At 44.5% G+C, this 22,691-nt stretch overlaps 1 protein-coding gene across 11 annotated transcripts in view; it reads left to right on the forward strand.

Moving 5' to 3' along the window:
* Positions 1 to 14,094: 14,094 nt before the first annotated feature.
* Positions 14,095 to 22,691, forward strand: part of TRMT1L (tRNA methyltransferase 1L) — an 88,795-nt gene continuing 80,198 nt past the window's right edge. For 2 of the 11 annotated variants that reach the window (XM_077252020.1, XM_077252028.1), the window contains exons 1-3: positions 14,095 to 14,229; positions 18,221 to 18,376; positions 19,896 to 19,955. In XM_077252020.1, the coding sequence (XP_077108135.1) occupies positions 18,319 to 18,376; positions 19,896 to 19,955 (118 nt within the window). In that variant the 5' untranslated portion in view covers positions 14,095 to 14,229; positions 18,221 to 18,318. Of the gene's footprint in view, positions 14,320 to 18,220; positions 18,377 to 19,895; positions 19,956 to 22,691 lie in introns of all 11 variants that reach the window. The other 9 variants (XM_077252025.1, XM_077252029.1, XM_077252026.1 and 6 more) reach the window with 8 other exon arrangements.

Consider the following 22,691-nt stretch of genomic DNA (forward strand, 5'->3'; position numbering starts at 1 on the left):
CAACTTTGCAGGATGCGTTTTTTCTCCTAAACGACGCATTGCGACGTACAGCCAAAAATGCTAGTGTGAAAGAAGCCTTACATGCACAGAAGTTGACACAAATGGGTTTGAATGGCTACTAAAGGTAACATCCTCACCAGTGACCTGTTTGCTTGTAATCAGTGTGTGCATAAAAGCCGAGTTTCTGGGATCCAGACAGACCCTTGCATCTATCCACAGTGTGAACCTGCTTTCATCTGTGAAGAGCACAGGGCGCCAGTGGCGAATTTGCTAATCCTGGTGTTCTGCGGCAAATGCCAAGCGTCCTGCACAGTGTTTGGGCTGTGAACATCTTCAGTAGTAAGCTGGCTAGTGTATGGGCTGCAGTCAGGCACCTGGAAGGAGCCCATAAAGTCTAGCGTCTTCAGTAGTGAGCCGGCTAGTGTATGGGCTGCAGTCAGGCACCTGGAAGGAGCCCATAAAGTCTAGCGTCTTCAGTAGTGAGCTGGCTAGTGTATGGGCTGCAGTCAGGCACCTGGAAAGAGCCCATACAGTCTAGTGTCTTCAGTAGTAAGCTGGCTAGTGTATGGGCTGCAGTCAGGACCTGGAAGGAGCCTATACAGTCTAGCGTCTTCAGTAGTGAGCCGGCTAGTGTATGGGCTGCAGTCAGGCACCTGGAAGGAGCCCATACAGTCTAGTGTCTTCAGTAGTAAGCTGGCTAGTGTATGGGCTGCAGTCAGGACCCGGAAGGAGCCTATACAGTCTAGTGTCTTCAGTAGTGAGCCGGCTAGTGTATGGGCTGCAGTCAGGCACCTGGAAGGAGCCCATACAGTCTAGTGTCTTCAGTAGTGAGCCGGCTAGTGTATGGGCTGCAGTCAGGACCTGGAAGGAGCCTATACAGTCTAGCGTCTTCAGTAGTGAGCCGGCTAGTGTATGGGCTGCAGTCAGGCACCTGGAAGGAGCCCATACAGTCTAGTGTCTTCAGTAGTAAGCCGGCTAGTGTATGGGCTGCAGTCAGGAAACCAGGAAGGAGCCCATACAGTCTAGTGTCTTCAGTAGTAAGCTGGCTAGTGTATGGGCTGCAGTCAGGAAACCAGGAAGGAGCCCATACAGTCTAGTGTCTTCAGTAGTAAGCTGGCTAGTGTATGGGCTGCAGTCAGGCACCTGGAAGGAGCCCATACAGTCTAGTGTCTTCAGTAGTGAGCCGGCTAGTGTATGGGCTGCAGTCAGGACCTGGAAGGAGCCCATACAGTCTAGTGTCTTCAGTAGTAACAATTCAGAAGGGGAGGAGGGGGGAAGAGGAAGGGTTGAAGCTTGACACGCCGAGACAGGCATCTAAGAACCGTTGCAAATGAATATAACCGGTGGGTGCCGTACCTGCTGGTGATTAACAGCTGATGTAGACGAGAGGAGAAATGGGGATTTCCAGCACTTCCATCCAGTATAAGTAAAATAACCAAAATTTATTAGGACATTTTAAAAAACAATATTAAAAAAAAGAGAGAAGAACTCTCTTTTCCTGACGCGTTTCTGGCGCACCACGGCGCCCTTAGTCATAGGAACTAATATGACATGAATACACAGGTTTATATATGACAGGGAACCAATCACAAACATAGCAATTAATTTCATTGGAAAAGGCTGCAGCTAAATTCACATAACAAAACTTTACCTTATTTTTCAAATGTCTTAGAAATACACAAATATCTGTTTTAAATTACCACAAAATCCATTTGTTGATTCAATATATATAAAAAAGATCGTTTTTGTAATTCATACCATGTGGATATTTGGTGTCTAAAGTTAGAATCCAAAAGGCTTCCCGCAGAGCTAATTGCTTCCTCCAATCTCCACCTCTGGGTGACTGACTAACCCTTTCAATGCCGAAAAAGGAAAAATCTGACAGATCACCCTGGTGCACAGAAATAAAATGTTTTGTGGCCCCAGAATAACCTGGATTACTATTCTTTATATTGGCTATATGTTCAGAAATTCTTTTTTTGATTTTCCTTGTGGTATAACCTATATAACAAATATTGCAGGCTTTGCATTTTATGCAGTATATAACATGATCAGAATCACAGTTGATAAATGATTTTATATTATAAGTAACATTGTGATTTGAAGAAAAAGAAGTTCTCTTATTGTCTGCAAATTGGCAGACATTACATCTATTGCCAGAACATTTAAAGAATCCCTTCACTGATAACCATGATGTGGGAGTTTTTCTCGGGCGCACCATGCTGGGAGATAAAATATTCCCCAGTGTGCAACCTCTTTTCGCCACTACCCTGCAACCATTTTGGAGAATTGTGCACAAAGAACTATCTTGATTGACTACAGGAAGATATTTAAGAATAATCTGTCTGATTTTGTTGTATTGACTGCTATAAGCAGTAGAAAATGTGATATGCGTTTCAGAAGCAGCATTTACTTTTTTATTTTCAGAATGCAACAAATTGGAACGTGGAATTTTGGAAACCTGTCTGAATGCATGCTTTATATTAGAATGTTTGTACCCTCTATCCAGTAGTCTATCAGAAATAATGCGACTCTCTTTATGAAAATTTTCATTGCTAGAGCAAATTCTTTTCGCTCTGGTAAGCTCACCCCTAGGAATGGCGTGAATGGTATGACAAGGGTGTGAGCTTGAGGACATCAGGATCGTGTTACCAGAGTTATCTTTTCTGTAGAGTGAGGTGTTAACCCTCTGTGTTGTATTACTGCCTGTAAGGAGAACATCCAAAAATGAGACTTCATCTGAAGGAATGCCGCTGGTGAAACGCAGATTACACTGATTGTCATTTAGATAGGACATAAAATCAAGAAATTTTGTCACATCCCCCTGCCAAATTAACAAAATATCATCCACAAATCTCCCGTACCAATTAAGGCATGGGAGAAATGGATTATCATCTGTAAATACATAAATTTCTTCCCACCATGCCATAAATAAAATTGCTAAAGATGGAGAGAACTTAGACCCCATAGGAGCACCCATGGTTTGAATATAGTAGTCATTTTGGAACATAAAAAAATTGTGTTTTAGTAGATAATGTAAGGACGCAAGAATAAACCATTTCAATGAGTCTGAGTAACTGCTATACTTATTTAGATGATATTCAATTGCTGTCATAGCCAAAGAGTGGGGAATACACGAATATAAGTTTGTGACATCACAAGTCACAAAAGAATAATCGTGACACCACTGGAAGGTATCAAAAACCTTCAAAACTGATGAGGTGTCTTTAAGATACCCTGGAATTCTTGGGATCAAAGGCTGAAGATATTCATCGATCAAATGACTGAGATTCTCATTTAGGGAACCCATCCCAGAGATTATAGGTCGTAAAGGTGGAGGGAAAACATTTTTATGTGTTTTTGGGAGCCCATGAAAAATTGGAATGATTGGATGTTCCGGAAGTAGCCATTTATAAATTTTGTTGTCAATGACCCCCAATCTCTGTGCATTATTCAGTATATCAGTCATGTCATATTTGAAAGACAATGTGGGGTCAGATTTTATAGAAGTGTATGTACTGGTGTCCTGTATAATAGATGTTATCAATTTACAGTACAAAGCAGTATCTATGACTACTATACAGCCCCCTGTGTCCGACTGGCGAATTGTCAGATCATAATTATGTTGTAAATCTCTAACAGCCTGAGATTGGATTTTACTCAAGTTGCTTCGATGGTTAGCATTCCGTGTTTCAGCATGTAGTTTTTTCAAATCCTGTTCTACTAAGGTCTGAAACAAGTCTAGAGCAGGAACTCTTGATTGGAGGGGATAATATGCGGGATTAGATGAAAGCACCTGCACATCTTTGTCCTTTATTTTGTCCTCATCAAAATTTTCCTCTTGGAGGGAGGTTAAAGTAAGTAGCATACATTGTTCCATGAATGAAAGAGACGCATTATTTTCTTTAGTGCAATATCATCTTTTACTGCCAGGATTGAAGTCATTTAGATTTTCTGAAAAAAAATGTCTTTTAATCGTAAGAAGACGAGTAAATTTATTGACATCTTTGATAGTCTCAAATAAGTTAAAGTTGCCAGATGGAACGAAGTTCAGACCCTTGGCCAATACCTCAATTTGTGTAGAAGATAAAATGGTCGGAGTCAGAACTATGACACTGTCCAGATGCTGGTTCAATACTGATATCTGCGTTTTCTTTCCCTCCTGGGATATCTTCTCCATTCGTCTCTTGTGGGCTCTCCTGCCCCCCCTCCTCCTCCGGCGTTTTTTGACATAGCAGTGTTATGAGCATGTCTGGCATCCGCACTGGAGAAGGACACATCTGTTTCACACTCCGATGGATTATACTCCGATGAAGAAAAAGACACAGATTTTCTACGTGCATATTCACATTGATGCCACTGAGGTTGGTTTCTAAGTATAGGCTTGGGTGTGTAATCAATCCGTTTTTTCCATGAGTACACTTTATCATTTTTGTAGTCAAAAGAGTCTCTATTAAATTTAGATTTTTTCATTTTTATAAAGGAATCCTCCATTGTCTTCAAATGATCAGTAATTTTTTTAGAAAGCATATCAAAATCAGGCTGGTTTGTATATTTGGAAAGTTCTTTGTTAGTATTTTCAATATCCACCTTGAGTTGGTGAAGTTTTATTTCTTCATATGATATAATCAAACTCATAAGCTTTAACGAGCATTGTGAAAGAATCATATTCCACTCAGAGAGAAATTTGTCAGAAAAAATATAAGTAGGAGATTTTTTCATACGCAAACCCCTGGGAATCATTTCTTTTTCAACGTATTTTCTGAGAGTATTATGGTCCCACCAGGTGCGTATTTCTTGCTGAGAAAACTTCTCCAGTTTCGAATAGAGATCTTTCAGTTCACTAGGTGGTGCAGAGATACCATCTATATTATCAAACACTGAGGCTAATTTAGCCATGCGGGAGTCCATGATTAAACAGAAAACTGCACAGTGTGTATAAATAAAACCACACTTGTGTACTAGTTGCTGCGTTTCCCAAACATCAAAATTTTGCAACGGAATAAATAATAGTATTGTATAATATCATCCGATAATCAGACAAATATATAAACTCACTTGAGCTTTTTGAAAGAAAACTTCAGCGGAGCTCCAAATCACTGCATAAACAATTCAGAAGGGGAGGAGGGGGGAAGAGGAAGGGTTGAAGCTTGACACGCCGAGACAGGCATCTAAGAACCGTTGCAAATGAATATAACCGGTGGGTGCCGTACCTGCTGGTGATTAACAGCTGATGTAGACGTAAGGAGAAATAGGGATTTCCAGCACATCCATCCAGTATAAGTAAAATAACCAAAATTTATTAGGACATTTTAAAAAACAATATTAAAAAAAAGAGAGAAGAACTCTCTTTGCCTGACGCGTTTCTGGCGCACCACGGCGCCCTTAGTCATAGGAACTAATATGACATGAATACACAGGTTTATATATGACAGGGAACCAATCACAAACATAGCAATTAATTTCATTGGAAAAGGCTGCAGCTAAATTCACATAACAAAACTTTACCTTATTTTTCAAATGTCTTAGAAATACACAAATATCTGTTTTAAATTACCACAAAATCCATTTGTTGATTCAATATATATAAAAAAGATCGTTTTTGTAATTCATACCATGTGGATATTTGGTGTCTAAAGTTAGAATCCAAAAGGCTTCCCGCAGAGCTAATTGCTTCCTCCAATCTCCACCTCTGGGTGACTGACTAACCCTTTCAATGCCGAAAAAGGAAAAATCTGACAGATCACCCTGGTGCACAGAAATAAAATGTTTTGTGGCCCCAGAATAACCTGGATTACTATTCTTTATATTGGCTATATGTTCAGAAATTCTTTTTTTGATTTTCCTAGTGGTATAACCTATATAACAAATATTACAGGCTTTGCATTTTATGCAGTATATAACATGATCAGAATCACAGTTGATAAATGATTTTATATTATAAGTAACATTGTGATTTGAAGAAAAAGAAGTTCTCTTATTGTCTGCAAATTGGCAGACATTACATCTATTGCCAGAACATTTAAAGAATCCCTTCACTGATAACCATGATGTGGGAGTTTTTCTCGGGCGCACCATGCTGGGAGATAAAATATTCCCCAGTGTGCAACCTCTTTTCGCCACTACCCTGCAACCATTTTGGAGAATTGTGCACAAAGAACTATCTTGATTGACTACAGGAAGATATTTAAGAATAATCTGTCTGATTTTGTTGTATTGACTGCTATAAGCAGTAGAAAATGTGATATGCGTTTCAGAAGCAGCATTTACTTTTTTATTTTCAGAATGCAACAAATTGGTACGTGGAATTTTGGAAACCTGTCTGAATGCATGCTTTATATTAGAATGTTTGTACCCTCTATCCAGTAGTCTATCAGAAATAATGCAACTCTCGTTAAAGCTTATGAGTTTGATTATATCATATGAAGAAATAAAACTTCACCAACTCAAGGTGGATATTGAAAATACTAACAAAGAACTTTCCAAATATACAAACCAGCCTGATTTTGATATGCTTTCTAAAAAAATGACTGATCATTTGAAGACAATGGAGGATTCCATTATAAAAATGAAAAAATCTAAATTTAATAGAGACTCTTTTGACTACAAAAATGATAAAGTGTACTCATGGAAAAAACGGATTGATTACACACCCAAGCCTATACTTAGAAACCAACCTCAGTGGCATCAATGTGAATATGCACGTAGAAAATCTGTGTCTTTTTCTTCATCGGAGTATAATCCATCGGAGTGTGAAACAGATGTGTCCTTCTCCAGTGCGGATGCCAGACATGCTCATAACACTGCTATGTCAAAAAACGCCGGAGGAGGAGGGGGGGCAGGAGAGCCCGCAAGAGACGAATGGAGAAGATATCCCAGGAGGGAAAGAAAACTCAGATATCAGTATTGAACCAGCATCTGGACAGTGTCATAGTTCTGACTCCGACCATTTTATCTTCTACACAAATTGAGGTATTGGCCAAGGGTCTGAACTTCGTTCCATCTGGCAACTTTAACTTATTTGAGACTATCAAAGATGTCAATAAATTTACTCGTCTTCTTACGATTAAAAGACATTTTTTTTCAGAAAATCTAAATGACTTCAATCTTGGCAGTAAAAGATCATATTGCACTAAAGAAAATAATGCGTCTCTTTCATTCATGGAACAATGTATGCTACTTACTTTAACCTCCCTCCAAGAGGAAAATTTTGATGAGGACAAAATAAAGGACAAAGATGTGCAGGTGCTTTCATCTAATCCCGCATATTATCCCCTCCAATCAAGAGTTCCTGCTCTAGACTTGTTTCAGACCTTAGTAGAACAGGATTTGAAAAAACTACATGCTGAAACACGGAATGCTAACCATCGAAGCAACTTGAGTAAAATCCAATCTCAGGCTGTTAGAGATTTACAACATAATTATGATCTGACAATTCGCCAGTCGGACAAAGGGGGCTGTATAGTAGTCATAGATACTGCTTTGTACTGTAAATTGATAACATCTATTATACAGGACACCAGTACATACACTTCTATAAAATCTGACCCCACATTGTCTTTCAAATATGACATGACTGATATACTGAATAATGCACAGAGATTGGGGGTCATTGACAACAAAATTTATAAATGGCTACTTCCGGAACATCCAATCATTCCAATTTTTCATGGGCTCCCAAAAACACATAAAAATGTTTTCCCTCCACCTTTACGACCTATAATCTCTGGGATGGGTTCCCTAAATGAGAATCTCAGTCATTTGATCGATGAATATCTTCAGCCTTTGATCCCAAGAATTCCAGGGTATCTTAAAGACACCTCATCAGTTTTGAAGGTTTTTGATACCTTCCAGTGGTGTCACGATTATTCTTTTGTGACTTGTGATGTCACAAACTTATATTCGTGTATTCCCCACTCTTTGGCTATGACAGCAATTGAATATCATCTAAATAAGTATAGCAGTTACTCAGACTCATTGAAATGGTTTATTCTTGCGTCCTTACATTATCTACTAAAACACAATTTTTTTATGTTCCAAAATGACTACTATATTCAAACCATGGGTGCTCCTATGGGGTCTAAGTTCTCTCCATCTTTAGCAATTTTATTTATGGCATGGTGGGAAGAAATTTATGTATTTACAGATGATAATCCATTTCTCCCATGCCGTAATTGGTATGGGAGATTTGTGGATGATATTTTGTTAATTTGGCAGGGGGATGTGACAAAATTTCTTGATTTTATGTCCTATCTAAATGACAATCAGTGTAATCTGCGTTTCACCAGCGGCAGTCCTTCAGATGAAGTCTCATTTTTGGATGTTCTCCTTACAGGCAGTAATACAACACAGAGGGTTAACACCTCACTCTACAGAAAAGATAACTCTGGTAACACGATCCTGATGTCCTCAAGCTCACACCCTTGTCATACCATTCACGCCATTCCTAGGGGTGAGCTTACCAGAGCGAAAAGAATTTGCTCTAGCAATGAAAATTTTCATAAAGAGAGTCGCATTATTTCTGATAGACTACTGGATAGAGGGTACAAACATTCTAATATAAAGCATGCATTCAGACAGGTTTCCAAAATTCCACGTACCAATTTGTTGCATTCTGAAAATAAAAAAGTAAATGCTGCTTCTGAAACGCATATCACATTTTCTACTGCTTATAGCAGTCAATACAACAAAATCAGACAGATTATTCTTAAATATCTTCCTGTAGTCAATCAAGATAGTTCTTTGTGCACAATTCTCCAAAATGGTTGCAGGGTAGTGGCGAAAAGAGGTTGCACACTGGGGAATATTTTATCTCCCAGCATGGTGCGCCCGAGAAAAACTCCCACATCATGGTTATCAGTGAAGGGATTCTTTAAATGTTCTGGCAATAGATGTAATGTCTGCCAATTTGCAGACAATAAGAGAACTTCTTTTTCTTAAAATCACAATGTTACTTATAATATAAAATCATTTATCAACTGTGATTCTGATCATGTTATATACTGCATAAAATGCAAAGCCTGCAATATTTGTTATATAGGTTATACCACAAGGAAAATCAAAAAAAGAATTTCTGAACATATAGCCAATATAAAGAATAGTAATCCAGGTTATTCTGGGGCCACAAAACATTTTATTTCTGTGCACCAGGGTGATCTGTCAGATTTTTCCTTTTTCGGCATTGAAAGGGTTAGTCAGTCACCCAGAGGTGGAGATTGGAGGAAGCAATTAGCTCTGCGGGAAGCCTTTTGGATTCTAACTTTAGACACCAAATATCCACATGGTATGAATTACAAAAACGATCTTTTTTATATATATTGAATCAACAAATGGATTTTGTGGTAATTTAAAACAGATATTTGTGTATTTCTAAGACATTTGAAAAATAAGGTAAAGTTTTGTTATGTGAATTTAGCTGCAGCCTTTTCCAATGAAATTAATTGCTATGTTTGTGATTGGTTCCCTGTCATATATAAACCTGTGTATTCATGTCATATTAGTTCCTATGACTAAGGGCGCCGTGGTGCGCCAGAAACGCGTCAGGAAAAGAGAGTTCTTCTCTCTTTTTTTTAATATTGTTTTTTAAAATGTCCTAATAAATTTTGGTTATTTTACTTATACTGGATGGAAGTGCTGGAAATCCCCATTTCTCCTCTTGTCTTCAGTAGTAAGCTGGCTAGTGTATGGGCTGCAGTCAGGAAACCAGGAAGGAGCCCATACAGTCTAGTGTCTTCAGTAGTAAGCTGGCTAGTGTATGGGCTGCAGTCAGGAAACTAGGAAGGAGCCCATACAGTCTAGTGTCTTCAGTAGTAAGCTGGCTAGTGTATGGGCTGCAGTCAGGCACCTGGAAGGGGCCCATACAGTCTAGTGTCTTCAGTAGTGAGCCGGCTAGTGTATGGGCTGCAGTCAGGACCTGGAAGGAGCCCATACAGTCTAGTGTCTTCAGTAGTAAGCTGGCTAGTGTATGGGCTGCAGTCAGGAAATCAGGAAGGAGCCCATACAGTCTAGTGTCTTCAGTAGTAAGCTGGCTAGTGTATGGGCTGCAGTCAGGCACCTGGAAGGGGCCCATACAGTCTAGTGTCTTCAGTAGTGAGCCGGCTAGTGTATGGGCTGCAGTCAGGACCTGGAAGGAGCCCATACAGTCTAGTGTCTTCAGTAGTAAGCTGGCTAGTGTATGGGCTGCAGTCAGGACCTGGAAGGAGCCCATACAGTCTAGTGTCTTCAGTAGTGAGCCAGCTAGTGTATGGGCTGCAGTCAGGCACCTGGAAGGAGCCCATACAGTCTAGCGTCTTCAGTAGTGAGCTGGCTAGTGTATGGGCTGCAGTCAGCACCTGGAAGGAGCCCATACAGTCTAGTGTCTTCAGTAGTAAGCTGGCTAGTGTATGGGCTGCAGTCAGCACCTGGAAGGGGCCCATACAGTCTAGTGTCTTCAGTAGTAAGCTGGCTAGTGTATGGGCTGCAGTCAGGGAACCAGGAAGGAGCCCATACAGTCTAGTGTCTTCAGTAGTAAGCTGGCTAGTGTATGGGCTGCAGTCAGGAAACCAGGAAGGAGCCCATACAGTCTAGTGTCTTCAGTAGTAAGCTGGCTAGTGTATGGGCTGCAGTCAGGCACCTGGAAGGGGCCCATACAGTCTAGTGTCTTCAGTAGTGAGCCGGCTAGTGTATGGGCTGCAGTCAGGACCTGGAAGGAGCCCATACAGTCTAGTGTCTTCAGTAGTAAGCTGGCTAGTGTATGGGCTGCAGTCAGGCACCTGGAAGGGGCCCATACAGTCTAGTGTCTTCAGTAGTAAGCTGGCTAGTGTATGGGCTGCAGTCAAGCACCTGGAAGGGGCCCATACAGTCTAGTGTCTTCAGTAGTAAGCTGGCTAGTGTATGGGCTGCAGTCAGCACCTGGAAGGAGCCCATACAGTCTAGCATCTTCAGTAGTGAGCCGGCTAGTGTATGGGCTGCAGTCAGGCACCTGGCAGGGGCCCATACAGTCTAGTGTCTTCAGTAGTGAGCCGGCTAGTGTATGGGCTGCAGTCAGGCACCTGGAAGGAGCCCATACAGTCTAGTGTCTTCAGTAGTAAGCTGGCTAGTGTATGGGCTGCAGTCAGGCACCTGGAAGGGGCCCATACAGTCTAGTGTCTTCAGTAGTGAGCCGGCTAGTGTATGGGCTGCAGTCAGGACCTGGAAGGAGCCCATACAGTCTAGTGTCTTCTGTAGTAAGCTGGCTAGTGTATGGGCTGCAGTCAGGCACCTGGAAGGGGCCCATACAGTCTAGTGTCTTCAGTAGTAAGCTGGCTAGTGTATGGGCTGCAGTCAGGACCTGGAAGGAGCCCATACAGTCTAGTGTCTTCAGTAGTAAGCTGGCTAGTGTATGGGCTGCAGTCAGGCACCTGGAAGGGGCCCATACAGTCTAGTGTCTTCAGTAGTAAGCTGGCTAGTGTATGGGCTGCAGTCAGGCACCTGGAAGGGGCCCATACAGTCTAGTGTCTTCAGTAGTAAGCTGGCTAGTGTATGGGCTGCAGTTAGCACCTGGAAGGAGCCCATACAGTCTAGCATCTTCAGTAGTGAGCCGGCTAGTGTATGGGCTGCAGTCAGGCACCTGGCAGGGGCCCATACAGTCTAGTGTCTTCAGTAGTGAGCCGGCTAGTGTATGGGCTGCAGTCAGGCACCTGGAAGGAGCCCATACAGTCTAGCGTCTTCAGTAGTGAGCTGGCTAGTGTATGGGCTGCAGTCAGCACCTGGAAGGAGCCCATACAGTCTAGTGTCTTCAGTAGTAAGCTGGCTAGTGTATGGGCTGCAGTCAGCACCTGGAAGGGGCCCATACAGTCTAGTGTCTTCAGTAGTAAGCTGGCTAGTGTATGGGCTGCAGTCAGGGAACCAGGAAGGAGCCCATACAGTCTAGTGTCCTCAGTAGTAAGCTGGCTAGTGTATGGGCTGCAGTCAGGAAACCAGGAAGGAGCCCATACAGTCTAGTGTCTTCAGTAGTAAGCTGGCTAGTGTATGGGCTGCAGTCAGGCACCTGGAAGGGGCCCATACAGTCTAGTGTCTTCAGTAGTGAGCCGGCTAGTGTATGGGCTGTAGTCAGGACCTGGAAGGAGCCCATACAGTCTAGTGTCTTCAGTAGTAAGCTGGCTAGTGTATGGGCTGCAGTCAGGACCTGGAAGGAGCCCATACAGTCTAGTGTCTTCAGTAGTAAGCTGGCTAGTGTATGGGCTGCAGTCAGGCACCTGGAAGGGGCCCATACAGTCTAGTGTCTTCAGTAGTAAGCTGGCTAGTGTATGGGCTGCAGTCAGGACCTGGAAGGAGCCCATACAGTCTAGTGTCTTCAGTAGTAAGCTGGCTAGTGTATGGGCTGCAGTCAGGCACCTGGAAGGAGCCCATACAGTCTAGTGTCTTCAGTAGTAAGCTGGCTAGTGTATGGGCTGCAGTCAGGACCTGGAAGGGGCCCATACAGTCTAGTGTCTTCAGTAGTAAGCTGGCTAGTGTATGGGCTGCAGTCAGGCACCTGGAAGGGGCCCATACAGTCTAGTGTCTTCAGTAGTAAGCTGGCTAGTGTATGGGCTGCAGTCAGCACCTGGAAGGAGCCCATACAGTCTAGCATCTTCAGTAGTGAGCCGGCTAGTGTATGGGCTGCAGTCAGGCACCTGGCAGGGGCCCATACAGTCTAGTGTCTTCAGTAGTGAGCCGGCTAGTGTATGGGCTGCAGTCAGGCACCTGGAAGGAGCCCATACAGTCTAGTGTCTTCAGTAGTAAGCTGGCTAGTGTATGGGCTGCAGTCAGGCACCTGGAAGGGGCCCATACAGTCTAGTGTCTTCAGTAGTGAGCCGGCTAGTGTATGGGCTGCAGTCAGGACCTGGAAGGAGCCCATACAGTCTAGTGTCTTCAGTAGTAAGCTGGCTAGTGTATGGGCTGCAGTCAGGACCTGGAAGGAGCCCATACAGTCTAGTGTCTTCAGTAGTGAGCCGGCTAGTGTATGGGCTGCAGTCAGGCACCTGGCAGGGGCCCATACAGTCTAGTGTCTTCAGTAGTGAGCCGGCTAGTGTATGGGCTGCAGTCAGGCACCTGGAAGGAGCCCATACAGTCTAGTGTCTTCAGTAGTAAGCTGGCTAGTGTATGGGCTGCAGTCAGGCACCTGGAAGGGGCCCATACAGTCTAGTGTCTTCAGTAGTAAGCTGGCTAGTGTATGGGCTGCAGTCAGGCACCTGGAAGGGGCCCATACAGTCTAGTGTCTTCAGTAGTAAGCTGGCTAGTGTATGGGCTGCAGTCAGCACCTGGAAGGAGCCCATACAGTCTAGCATCTTCAGTAGTGAGCCGGCTAGTGTATGGGCTGCAGTCAGGCACCTGGCAGGGGCCCATACAGTCTAGTGTCTTCAGTAGTAAGCTGGCTAGTGTATGGGCTGCAGTCAGCACCTGGAAGGAGCCCATACAGTCTAGCATCTTCAGTAGTGAGCCGGCTAGTGTATGGGCTGCAGTCAGGCACCTGGCAGGGGCCCATACAGTCTAGTGTCTTCAGTAGTGAGCCGGCTAGTGTATGGGCTGCAGTCAGGACCTGGAGGGAGCCCATACAGTCTAGTGTCTTCAGTAGTAAGCTGGCTAGTGTATGGGCTGCAGTCAGGACCTGGAAGGAGCCCATACAGTCTAGTGTCTTCAGTAGTAAGCTGGCTAGTGTATGGGCTGCAGTCAGGGAACCAGGAAGGCGCCCATACAGTCTAGTGTCTTCAGTAGTAAGCTGGCTAGTGTATGGGCTGCAGTCAGGGAACCAGGAAGGCGCCCATACAGTCTAGTGTCTTCAGTAGTAAGCTGGCTAGTGTATGGGCTGCAGTCAGCACCTGGAAGGAGCCCATACAGTCTAGCATCTTCAGTAGTGAGCCGGCTATGGCTAGTGTATGGGCTGCAGACTCAGTCAGGACCCGGAAGCCCACACAGTCTAGGCTCAACCGAAATCCCAGTGAGGTTACGTGACCGTCCAGCAACCGGAAATTCCCCAGTGTAGTCTCCTCCACACTAGGGTGTGCAACCACAACTCCCACAATTCCGCCGCCTAGCGAAGTCACATGACGGCTACATAATTCACATCAGCCAATTGGAAGTAAACTTGCTAAGCGCTATAGTCCCGCCCATCATTCTCACCAATCAGCGTAGATCTCTGTTTGAATGGCTTTTTACAGTAGCCATTCAGACGGTCGGGTAGGAGAAGGCACGGTCTAGCGTGCGTTACAGAGAAACGGCCTAAATTCCCAGGTAGATACCGCGCAGCGGGTGATAGTGACGTGCTGGACCCCGCACTGACCTCCAGCTGGCTGTCTGTCTGGTGAGGGGGCGCTGTTAAAGGTTTGTCGTGGATACACTTGTGTATTTCCGGCATTTGTAGTTGTGTAGATGAGCGCTATATGCGGGGAGTATTTACCTCCACGGTTCTACCCCGCCGTGTGCACACACATATCTGTACCAGGAGACATTGGCGGGCTGCGGAGCCCGGTACAGGCCCAGTGGGATGGCGACCAGTCCTGTGTTGACTTTGTGTGATGGCGCCCCCTAGGAAGAAAAAGCTGCTAGCCCAGCGTGGTACAACAACGCTACTCGCTGCCCAAGTCCTATCCCTTGTGGGGGGATTATTGTGTGTGTGTGGGGGGGTCTGTGCGCTGACTATTGTGGGGGTCTGTATACTGACTATTGTGGGGGTCTGTGCGCTGACTATTGTGGGGGTCTGTGCGCTGACTATTGTGGGGGGTCTGTGCGCTGACTATTGTGGGGGTCTGTGTGTTGACTATTGTGGGGGTCTGTGCGCTGACTATTGTGGGGGTCTGTGCGCTGACTATTGTGGGGGTCTGTGCGCTGACTATTGTGGGGGTCTGTGCGCTGACTATTGTGGGGGTCTGTGCGCTGACTATTGTGGGGGTCTGTGCGCTGACTATTGTGGGGGTCTGTGCGCTGACTATTGTGGGGGTCTGTGCGCTGACTATTGTGGGGGTCTGTGCGCTGACTATTGTGGGGGTCTGTGCGCTGACTATTGTGGGGGTCTGTGCGCTGACTATTGTGGGGGTCTGTGCGCTGACTATTGTGGGGGTCTGTGCGCTGACTATTGTGGGGGTCTGTGCGCTGACTATTGTGGGGGTCTGTGCGCTGACTATTGTGGGGGTCTGTGCGCTGACTATTGTGGGGGTCTGTGCGCTGACTATTGTGGGGGTCTGTGCGCTGACTATTGTGGGGGTCTGTGCGCTGACTATTGTGGGGGTCTGTGCGCTGACTATTGTGGGGGTCTGTATACTGACTATTGTGGGGGTCTGTGCGCTGACTATTGTGGGGGTCTGTGCGCTGACTATTGTGGGGGGTCTGTGCGCTGACTATTGTGGGGGTCTGTGCGTTGACTATTGTGGGGGTCTGTGCGCTGACTATTGTGGGGGTCTGTGCGCTGACTATTGTGGGGGTCTGTGCGCTGACTATTGTGGGGGTCTGTGCGCTGACTATTGTGGGGGTCTGTGCGCTGACTATTGTGGGGGTCTGTGCGCTGACTATTGTGGGGGTCTGTGCGCTGACTATTGTGGGGGTCTGTGCGCTGACTATTGTGGGGGTCTGTGCGCTGACTATTGTGGGGGTCTGTGCGCTGACTATTGTGGGGGTCTGTGCGCTGACTATTGTGGGGGTCTGTGCGCTGACTATTGTGGGGGTCTGTGCGCTGACTATTGTGGGGGTCTGTGCGCTGACTATTGTGGGGGTCTGTGCGCTGACTATTGTGGGGGTCTGTGCGCTGACTATTGTGGGGGTCTGTGCGCTGACTATTGTGGGGGTCTGTGCGCTGACTATTGTGGGGGTCTGTGCGCTGACTATTGTGGGGGTCTGTGCGCTGACTATTGTGGGGGTCTGTGCGCTGACTATTGTGGGGGTCTGTGCGCTGACTATTGTGGGGGTCTGTGCGCTGACTATTGTGGGGGTCTGTGCGCTGACTATTGTGGGGGTCTGTGCGCTGACTATTGTGGGGGTCTGTGCGCTGACTATTGTGGGGGTCTGTGCGCTGACTATTGTGGGGGTCTGTGCGTTGACTATTGTGGGGGTCTGTGCGCTGACTATTGTGGGGGTCTGTGCGCTGACTATTGTGGGGGGTCTGTATACTGATTATTGTGGGGGGTCTGTATACTGATTATTGTGGGGGGTCTGTATACTGATTATCGTGGGGGGTCTGTATACTGATTATCGTGGGGGGTCTGTATACTGATTATTGTGGGGGGTCTGTATACTGATTATCGTGGGGGTCTGTATACTGATTATTGTGGGGGGTCTGTATACTGATTATTGCGGGGGGGTCTGTGCGCCGATTATTGCGTGGGGGGGTCTGTGCGCCAATTATTGCGGGGGGGGGTCTGTGCGCTGATTATTGTGGAAGTCTGCTTTTATACGTGGAGTAAAGTCCTGCATGTGGCGCTTTTTGTTACATTAAAGACGCACCCCATAATAATCAGTGGGGTTTCTACTTCTGTCTGCATCAGTTATTCAGCCCTTCCGATGTCCGTGTACAAACAAGATGTGAGCTTAGTCCAACGGGAGGGGGTCCGCGATCCGGAAGTAGTAGCGCTTTGGACACAGCACATGTCCTCTGTTGGCTTCTGAACGCAGGTAATTCCGCATGTGTTCATTGAACTTGCGGAATCACTGCCCCCAATTGTATAGGTGATATTTATCTTGGAGACTGAGCATCTCCGCAAGATAAGTAGACATGCTGCTGTCTTGAGAGACGCACCGTATGTCCGTCTCCGCAGGGAAGCCACAGGCATCTGTGGACATATAGTGGGCATGGGATTTCTTGAAATGCCATCCACTATGCTGTAACATCTGGCCGCTGCGGGTTTGATGCTGCAATGCAAATGTGCACAGCGTCCAACCTGCAGCGTTTCCTGACCGTGGGAACATACCCTAAAGGCTCATTTGGATGACTGTAGGTGGTGTGATAGGCTGCGGGCCGGAGTTGCTGCTGTAAGGCGGCCACCATCCCGACATCTGGATTATATGGCCACTTTCACTGGGCTGCATTTTGATCAGGGTTTTGCATCAGTATTTGGTGACTTATTTGGGGGTCTAAGGACCTAAATTGACTTCTCCATAAGGCTACTATGAAGCTCTTAGACTTGTGGTTGGGCAGGAACTTTCCCCCATTATAAGCCAATCTGAGAATGGCGCCTGTGACCCAAAACCTTCATGTGGAAACTACAAAGAAGTAAAAAATGTAACGTCTTTTCTACAAATACTATGAATTGAAGAGAAACCTCCAGACTTGTTTAAAAAACAGACAATCAAAATTCACGCCCCAAAACGGAGCCATTGTGTTAACCCTTATGGGGGCCATCCGGGTTCAGCTGTGTCAGGTTTTAGAATGAAAGATGTCACGTTAATAGCATTCTCGGAGAGCGCTGCTCTTTATGTCAGCAGGATTTAGCAATAATGGCCGTCGTGCCGCTGTTATGCTGATTACATGAACTCCTTTGGTGAATCGATCCGATGGTGTGGCTCCTGAACTTTGCTTCTCATGAAGTTCCTGAGCACAAGGGTGGGCCTGAACGCTGGGTCTTGGCCCCTGGTGTTTCTATGACCCGTCACCGATTCTTCAGCCTCCTGTCTGAAAGTTCACGCTGTCAGTGGCCTGGGTGACACATGTGCAGTTTGGTTTCACAGTCAGTAAAATAACGATGCTTGCGCAGATCTCGATAAGAGACCTCTTCATTAAGCAGAGATCTTGATCTGCGCATGCGCCGCCATTTTATTGAAGAGCAACTGTGAAATCAAATTGTGGATATGTCGCCTACAGGAGAAGGCAGCACGAAATTACAAATAGGAGGTAGATCGCTGACCTGTCATAGAAACACAGGGTGGAGGGTCCTGAGCAGGAGGCGAAGACCCCACATACAGTCGGGTCCGTGTGCACAGAAACCTAATTACCAGGAAACTTCGAATACGGATTTCATCACGGAAGGTTTCAGTGTGATCAGTGTTGCAGCCATGTCTTTACTTTTCATTGCTAAATCTTCTGACTGGTTGTCACTTGATTTGCTTGCTGGGTGCATCCAGTAGATGTGCAGCCATATATTATCTGCTTCATTTATTTATTCCCATTCCAGCTCCGTTTAGTAGAATGATGGGGGATTCGGGTGTTAGAGACAGATTAGACATTGTAGGTTTTTTTTTTCATTCATTTTTTTTTTTTTCTTAAACCTTTTTGTTACTTTCCTTGTTTGTAACCCAGAAAGACGCCGCACCAGCTTGTGAGCGGTTTCTTCATGACTTGTACGCTATACAGAGGATCCAAAGCCTGAGTTCGGGAGAAAACTGCCTCTTTAAATAATGGAAGACTGCCTAGAAGAATCCGCCTCTATGGCAGTGGTGAAGGAGGACGGTGACCGTGAGTTACTCAGCCTTTGTTATGTCTGATAGGAATGTTATTACCGTTAAAGGGAACCGATCACCAGTTTTGTCAGCTAAAACGAGCACTCCATAAATGGCTATATAGCCCCCTGACTCCCCTTCTATACCACCACAAAAACATTTTAAGTTCTCCTGCGCTGTGTGGTAATCTTCTCAGTCCGGTGGGCATGGCTTCTGTGCTCTCTGTTCCTCCCCTCGGCTGCTGCTCGCAATCCTCCTTCTTTGATTGACATCGATGACGAGTCCTGCGTCATTCACATTGCCGGGCAGAATCTTGCGCCTACACACTGTGCTTCCCCCTTGCTGCGTAAGTTCACATGCGCTGGCATATGTTACGGCTCATGTGCCGGAAAGACGTGTGTTGGTGCATGCACTCTGTTTTCAGCTCTGCCCACACTAGGGTAAAGCATAGTGCGCAGGTGCGAGCCAAGATGTTTATCTGCGCAGGTGCAAGATTTGACCCCGCAATGTGAATGACGCAGGAGGCGTCAACCACGTCAATCAAAGGAGGATGGCGAGCAGCAGCCCTGGGAGATGGAAAGGCCCGAATCCACGCTTATTGGACCGAGAGGATTACCATACAGCATAGGAGAACTTAAAGGGCTTTTAGGGTGGTATACAGGGGGAGTCAGGGGGTTGTATAAGCATTTGTGAAATGCAGCACAGGCGCTGAATGACATGATATATGACAAAACTGGCTATACATAGATCTCACTAAGCATTCGAAAAAGCAGCTCAGGGGTATGCTCACGTTTGAAAGCTGTTCCTTATCAGGGGGATAGGGGATAATTTTCAGAACATTTTTCATCTTTAGTGTTACCTGTAATCAGTACAAATCCACTGAAAAATATCTTAAAATAATGCACACATTTAAGAACCCTTTGAATGTATGACAGCATTCAGACATTTTGGGGTAGGAGTCTATCAGCATGAGACATGTAGAATTGGCCATCTTTTCCCACTCTTTCTTGAGCTCCATCTCCTGTGTACAGCGCCTTCATCAGGTCACCCCACAAATTTTTCAACTGGGCTCAGGTCTGGGCCATTCCAATACTTTGATCTTCTTTAAATTTTAGATTATCGTCTGCCATATGTATCAGCAGAGTTGCATGTGCAGTTTCACATCATTGATGTGTTCGTAAGAGGCATGAGACACAGCTCAGCCCCTGCGTGTCAGCTCTGTTGTGCCTTGTTATCAGAAGCTGTTTGTGCAGGCCGAGCAGAGTGTAATGCAGGGCTGTTGATCTCTGCTGGAAACAGATCATTGATATAAAAAATTGATGTAGATGGCAGAAGATAAAATCCTCCAGTCAATAGTACTATGCAGGACAGACGAATATAGTGTATTCTAAACATAGATTAGCTTGTTGGTGTCACATTTCTGTGGTAGATATAGCTTAGCTGAGCGCAGTATAACAGTATTACCCTTTTGAATGTCAATTATATTCATAATTTAAATGTGTTTTTTTTTTTTTAAATTTTTTTTTTTTACACTGATACATCAATTGGAGCGTTATTAGAAAATGAACTGACTTCATGTGAGGACACCATAGAAGGTGAGGACAATGTGCTATCTGCAGCTGCTGAATATTTTCTAGGGAACTGAATACTACTGCAGAACGGCCTATATTAACCCATAATCCAATCGATATTCACGTTTGAGAACTTGTTTTTTTTGCACGATGAACTATAGGGTAAAATGAATGGTGTCATTCAAAACTACAATGTACAGTGCCTTGCGAAAGTATTCATCTCCCTGGAACTTTTCAACCTTTTCCCACATATCATGCTTCAAACATAAAGATACCAAATGTAAATTTTTGGTGAAGAATCAACAACACAATTGTGAAGTTGAACAAAATTTATTGGTTATTTTAAATTTTTGTGGAAATTCAAAAACTGAAAAGTGAGGCGTGCAATATTATTTGTCCCCTTTAACTTAATACTTTGTTGCGCCACCTTTTGATGCGATTACAGCTGCAAGTCGCTTGGGGTATGTCTCTATCAGTTTTGTACATCGAGAAACTGACATTTTTGCCCATTCTTCCTTGGCAAACAGCTCGAGCTCAGTGAGGTTTGATGGAGATCGTTTGTGAACAGCAGTTTTCAGGTCTTTCCACAGATTCTCGATTGGATTGAGGTCTGGACTTTGACTTGGCCATTCTAACACCTGGATACGTTTATTTGTGAACCATTTCATTGTAGATTTTGCTTTATGTTTGGGATCGTTGTCTTGTTGGAAGACAAATCTCCGTCCCAGTCTCAGGTCTTTCTCCTTCGCCACATTGGGGGACACAGGACAGGTCTTTTGCAGACTCCAACAGGTTTTCTTCAAGAATGGTCCTGTATTTGGCTCCATCCATCTTCCCATCAATTTTAACCATCTTCCCTGTCCTGCTGAAGAAAAGCAGACCCAAACCATGATGCTGCCACCACCATGTTTGACAGTGGGGATGGTGTGTTCAGGGTGATGAGCTGTGTTGCCTTTACGCCAAACATATTGTTTGGCATTGTTGCCAAAAAGTTCGATTTTGGTTTCATCTGACCAGAGCACCTTCTTCCACATGTTTGGTGTGTCTCCCAGGTGGCTTGTTGCAAACTTTAAACAATACTTTTTATGGATATCTTTGAGAAATGGCTTTCTTCTTGCCACTCTTCCATACAGGCCAGATTTGTGCAGTCTACGACTGATTGTTGTCTTATGGACAGACTGTCCCACCTCAACTGTAGATCTCTGCAGTTCATCCAGAGTAATCATGGGCCTCTTGGCTGCATCTCTGATCAGTCCTCTCCTTGTTTGAGATCAAAGTTTAGAGGGACGGCCGTGTCTTGGTAGATTTGTAGTGGGATGACACTCCTTCCATTTCAATATGATCGCTTGCACAGTGCTCCTTGGGATGTTTAAAGTTTTGGAAATCATTTTGTATCCAAATCCGGCTTTAAGCTTCTCCACAACAGTATCATGGACCTGCCTGTTGTGTTCCTTGGTCTTCATGATGCTCTCTGTGCTTCAAACAGAACCCAGAGACTATCAGAGAGCAGGTGCATTTATACGGAGACTTGATTACACACAGGTGGATTATATTTATCATCATTAGGCATTTAAGACAACATTGGATCATTGGAGATCCACAATAAACTTCTGGAGTGAGTTTGCTGCACTGAAAGTAAAGGGGCCGAATAATATTGCAAGCCCCACTTTTCAGTTTTTGAATTTCCACAAAAATTTAAAATAAAATACATTTTGTTCAACTTCACAATTGTGTTCCACTTGTTGATTCTTCATCAAAAATTTACATTTGGTATCTTTATGTATGAAGCATGATATGTGGGAAAAGGTTGAAAAGTTCCGGGGTGCCGAATACTTTCGCAAGTCACTGTACTTTAAAACATAGACAAAAATTCAAATTGGGATGAAATTGTTAAAAAAAATGCAATTGCACATTTTTGGGCTATGGGAATGACCTTGAAAACATGATTGTCCAGGTCTGTATGATTCCAGGAGTAGAACATTTCTTAAGACTTTTTAAAGAAATTTCTATTGAAGTGATTAAAAATTATTTTACAAAATGCAGAATTGTTTCTTATTTTTTTCATTTGCTGGAGCTAAAGTGAGGGCTTGTTTTATTTTGATGAGGTAATTAGTTATTTTTATTGATACCATGTAGGGGTCCTTATAACTTTTTGATTGCAATTGTGAAGCGCTGCGGAATATGTTGGCGCTATATAAGTAAAGATTGTTATTTATTATTATTGTTGCACATTTTATTTCCTATATTTTTAGGGTGACATTTTTTTCCCCTCTTCAAGGTGTTTACGATTCTGTGTCATTAATTCTATATTTTGATAGATCAGACTTTTAAAAATGTGGCAATGACAAATTGTAAAATGTTATATAATGTTGGGATCCGCGCTCTAAGGTAGGTATCCGCTAGCGTTCACACAGGCACTGGATTCTTGGGTCAAAACAATGTGAGGTTTATGTCTACTGGTTGCACAGCGCCAAAACAAAACCAGTAGTACAAATTCCCTAGCCTTGTCTAGGCTCTAACTAAAATAGACCCTGAGCTAGTCCCAGTTCAGTAATAATAATAAAAAAAATAAATAAAAAGCTATTGTCCAGCGCAACAGTGATACTTGCAGTCTGGCTCACACGGCCTGTGCGGACTCTTCTCGGGGAGAAACTCTGCTTTGTCTCTCTTCAGCTCCAATATAATCCAGTCTACTCATCTTTCCCCAGCAGACTGATTAAGGTGAACACCTAGCCTGGTTATATGCAGAGCCAGCCAGTT

The sequence above is a fragment of the Ranitomeya variabilis genome, chromosome 4 (genome assembly GCF_051348905.1).
Source record: "Ranitomeya variabilis isolate aRanVar5 chromosome 4, aRanVar5.hap1, whole genome shotgun sequence".
Taxonomy (NCBI): Eukaryota; Metazoa; Chordata; class Amphibia; order Anura; family Dendrobatidae; genus Ranitomeya; species Ranitomeya variabilis.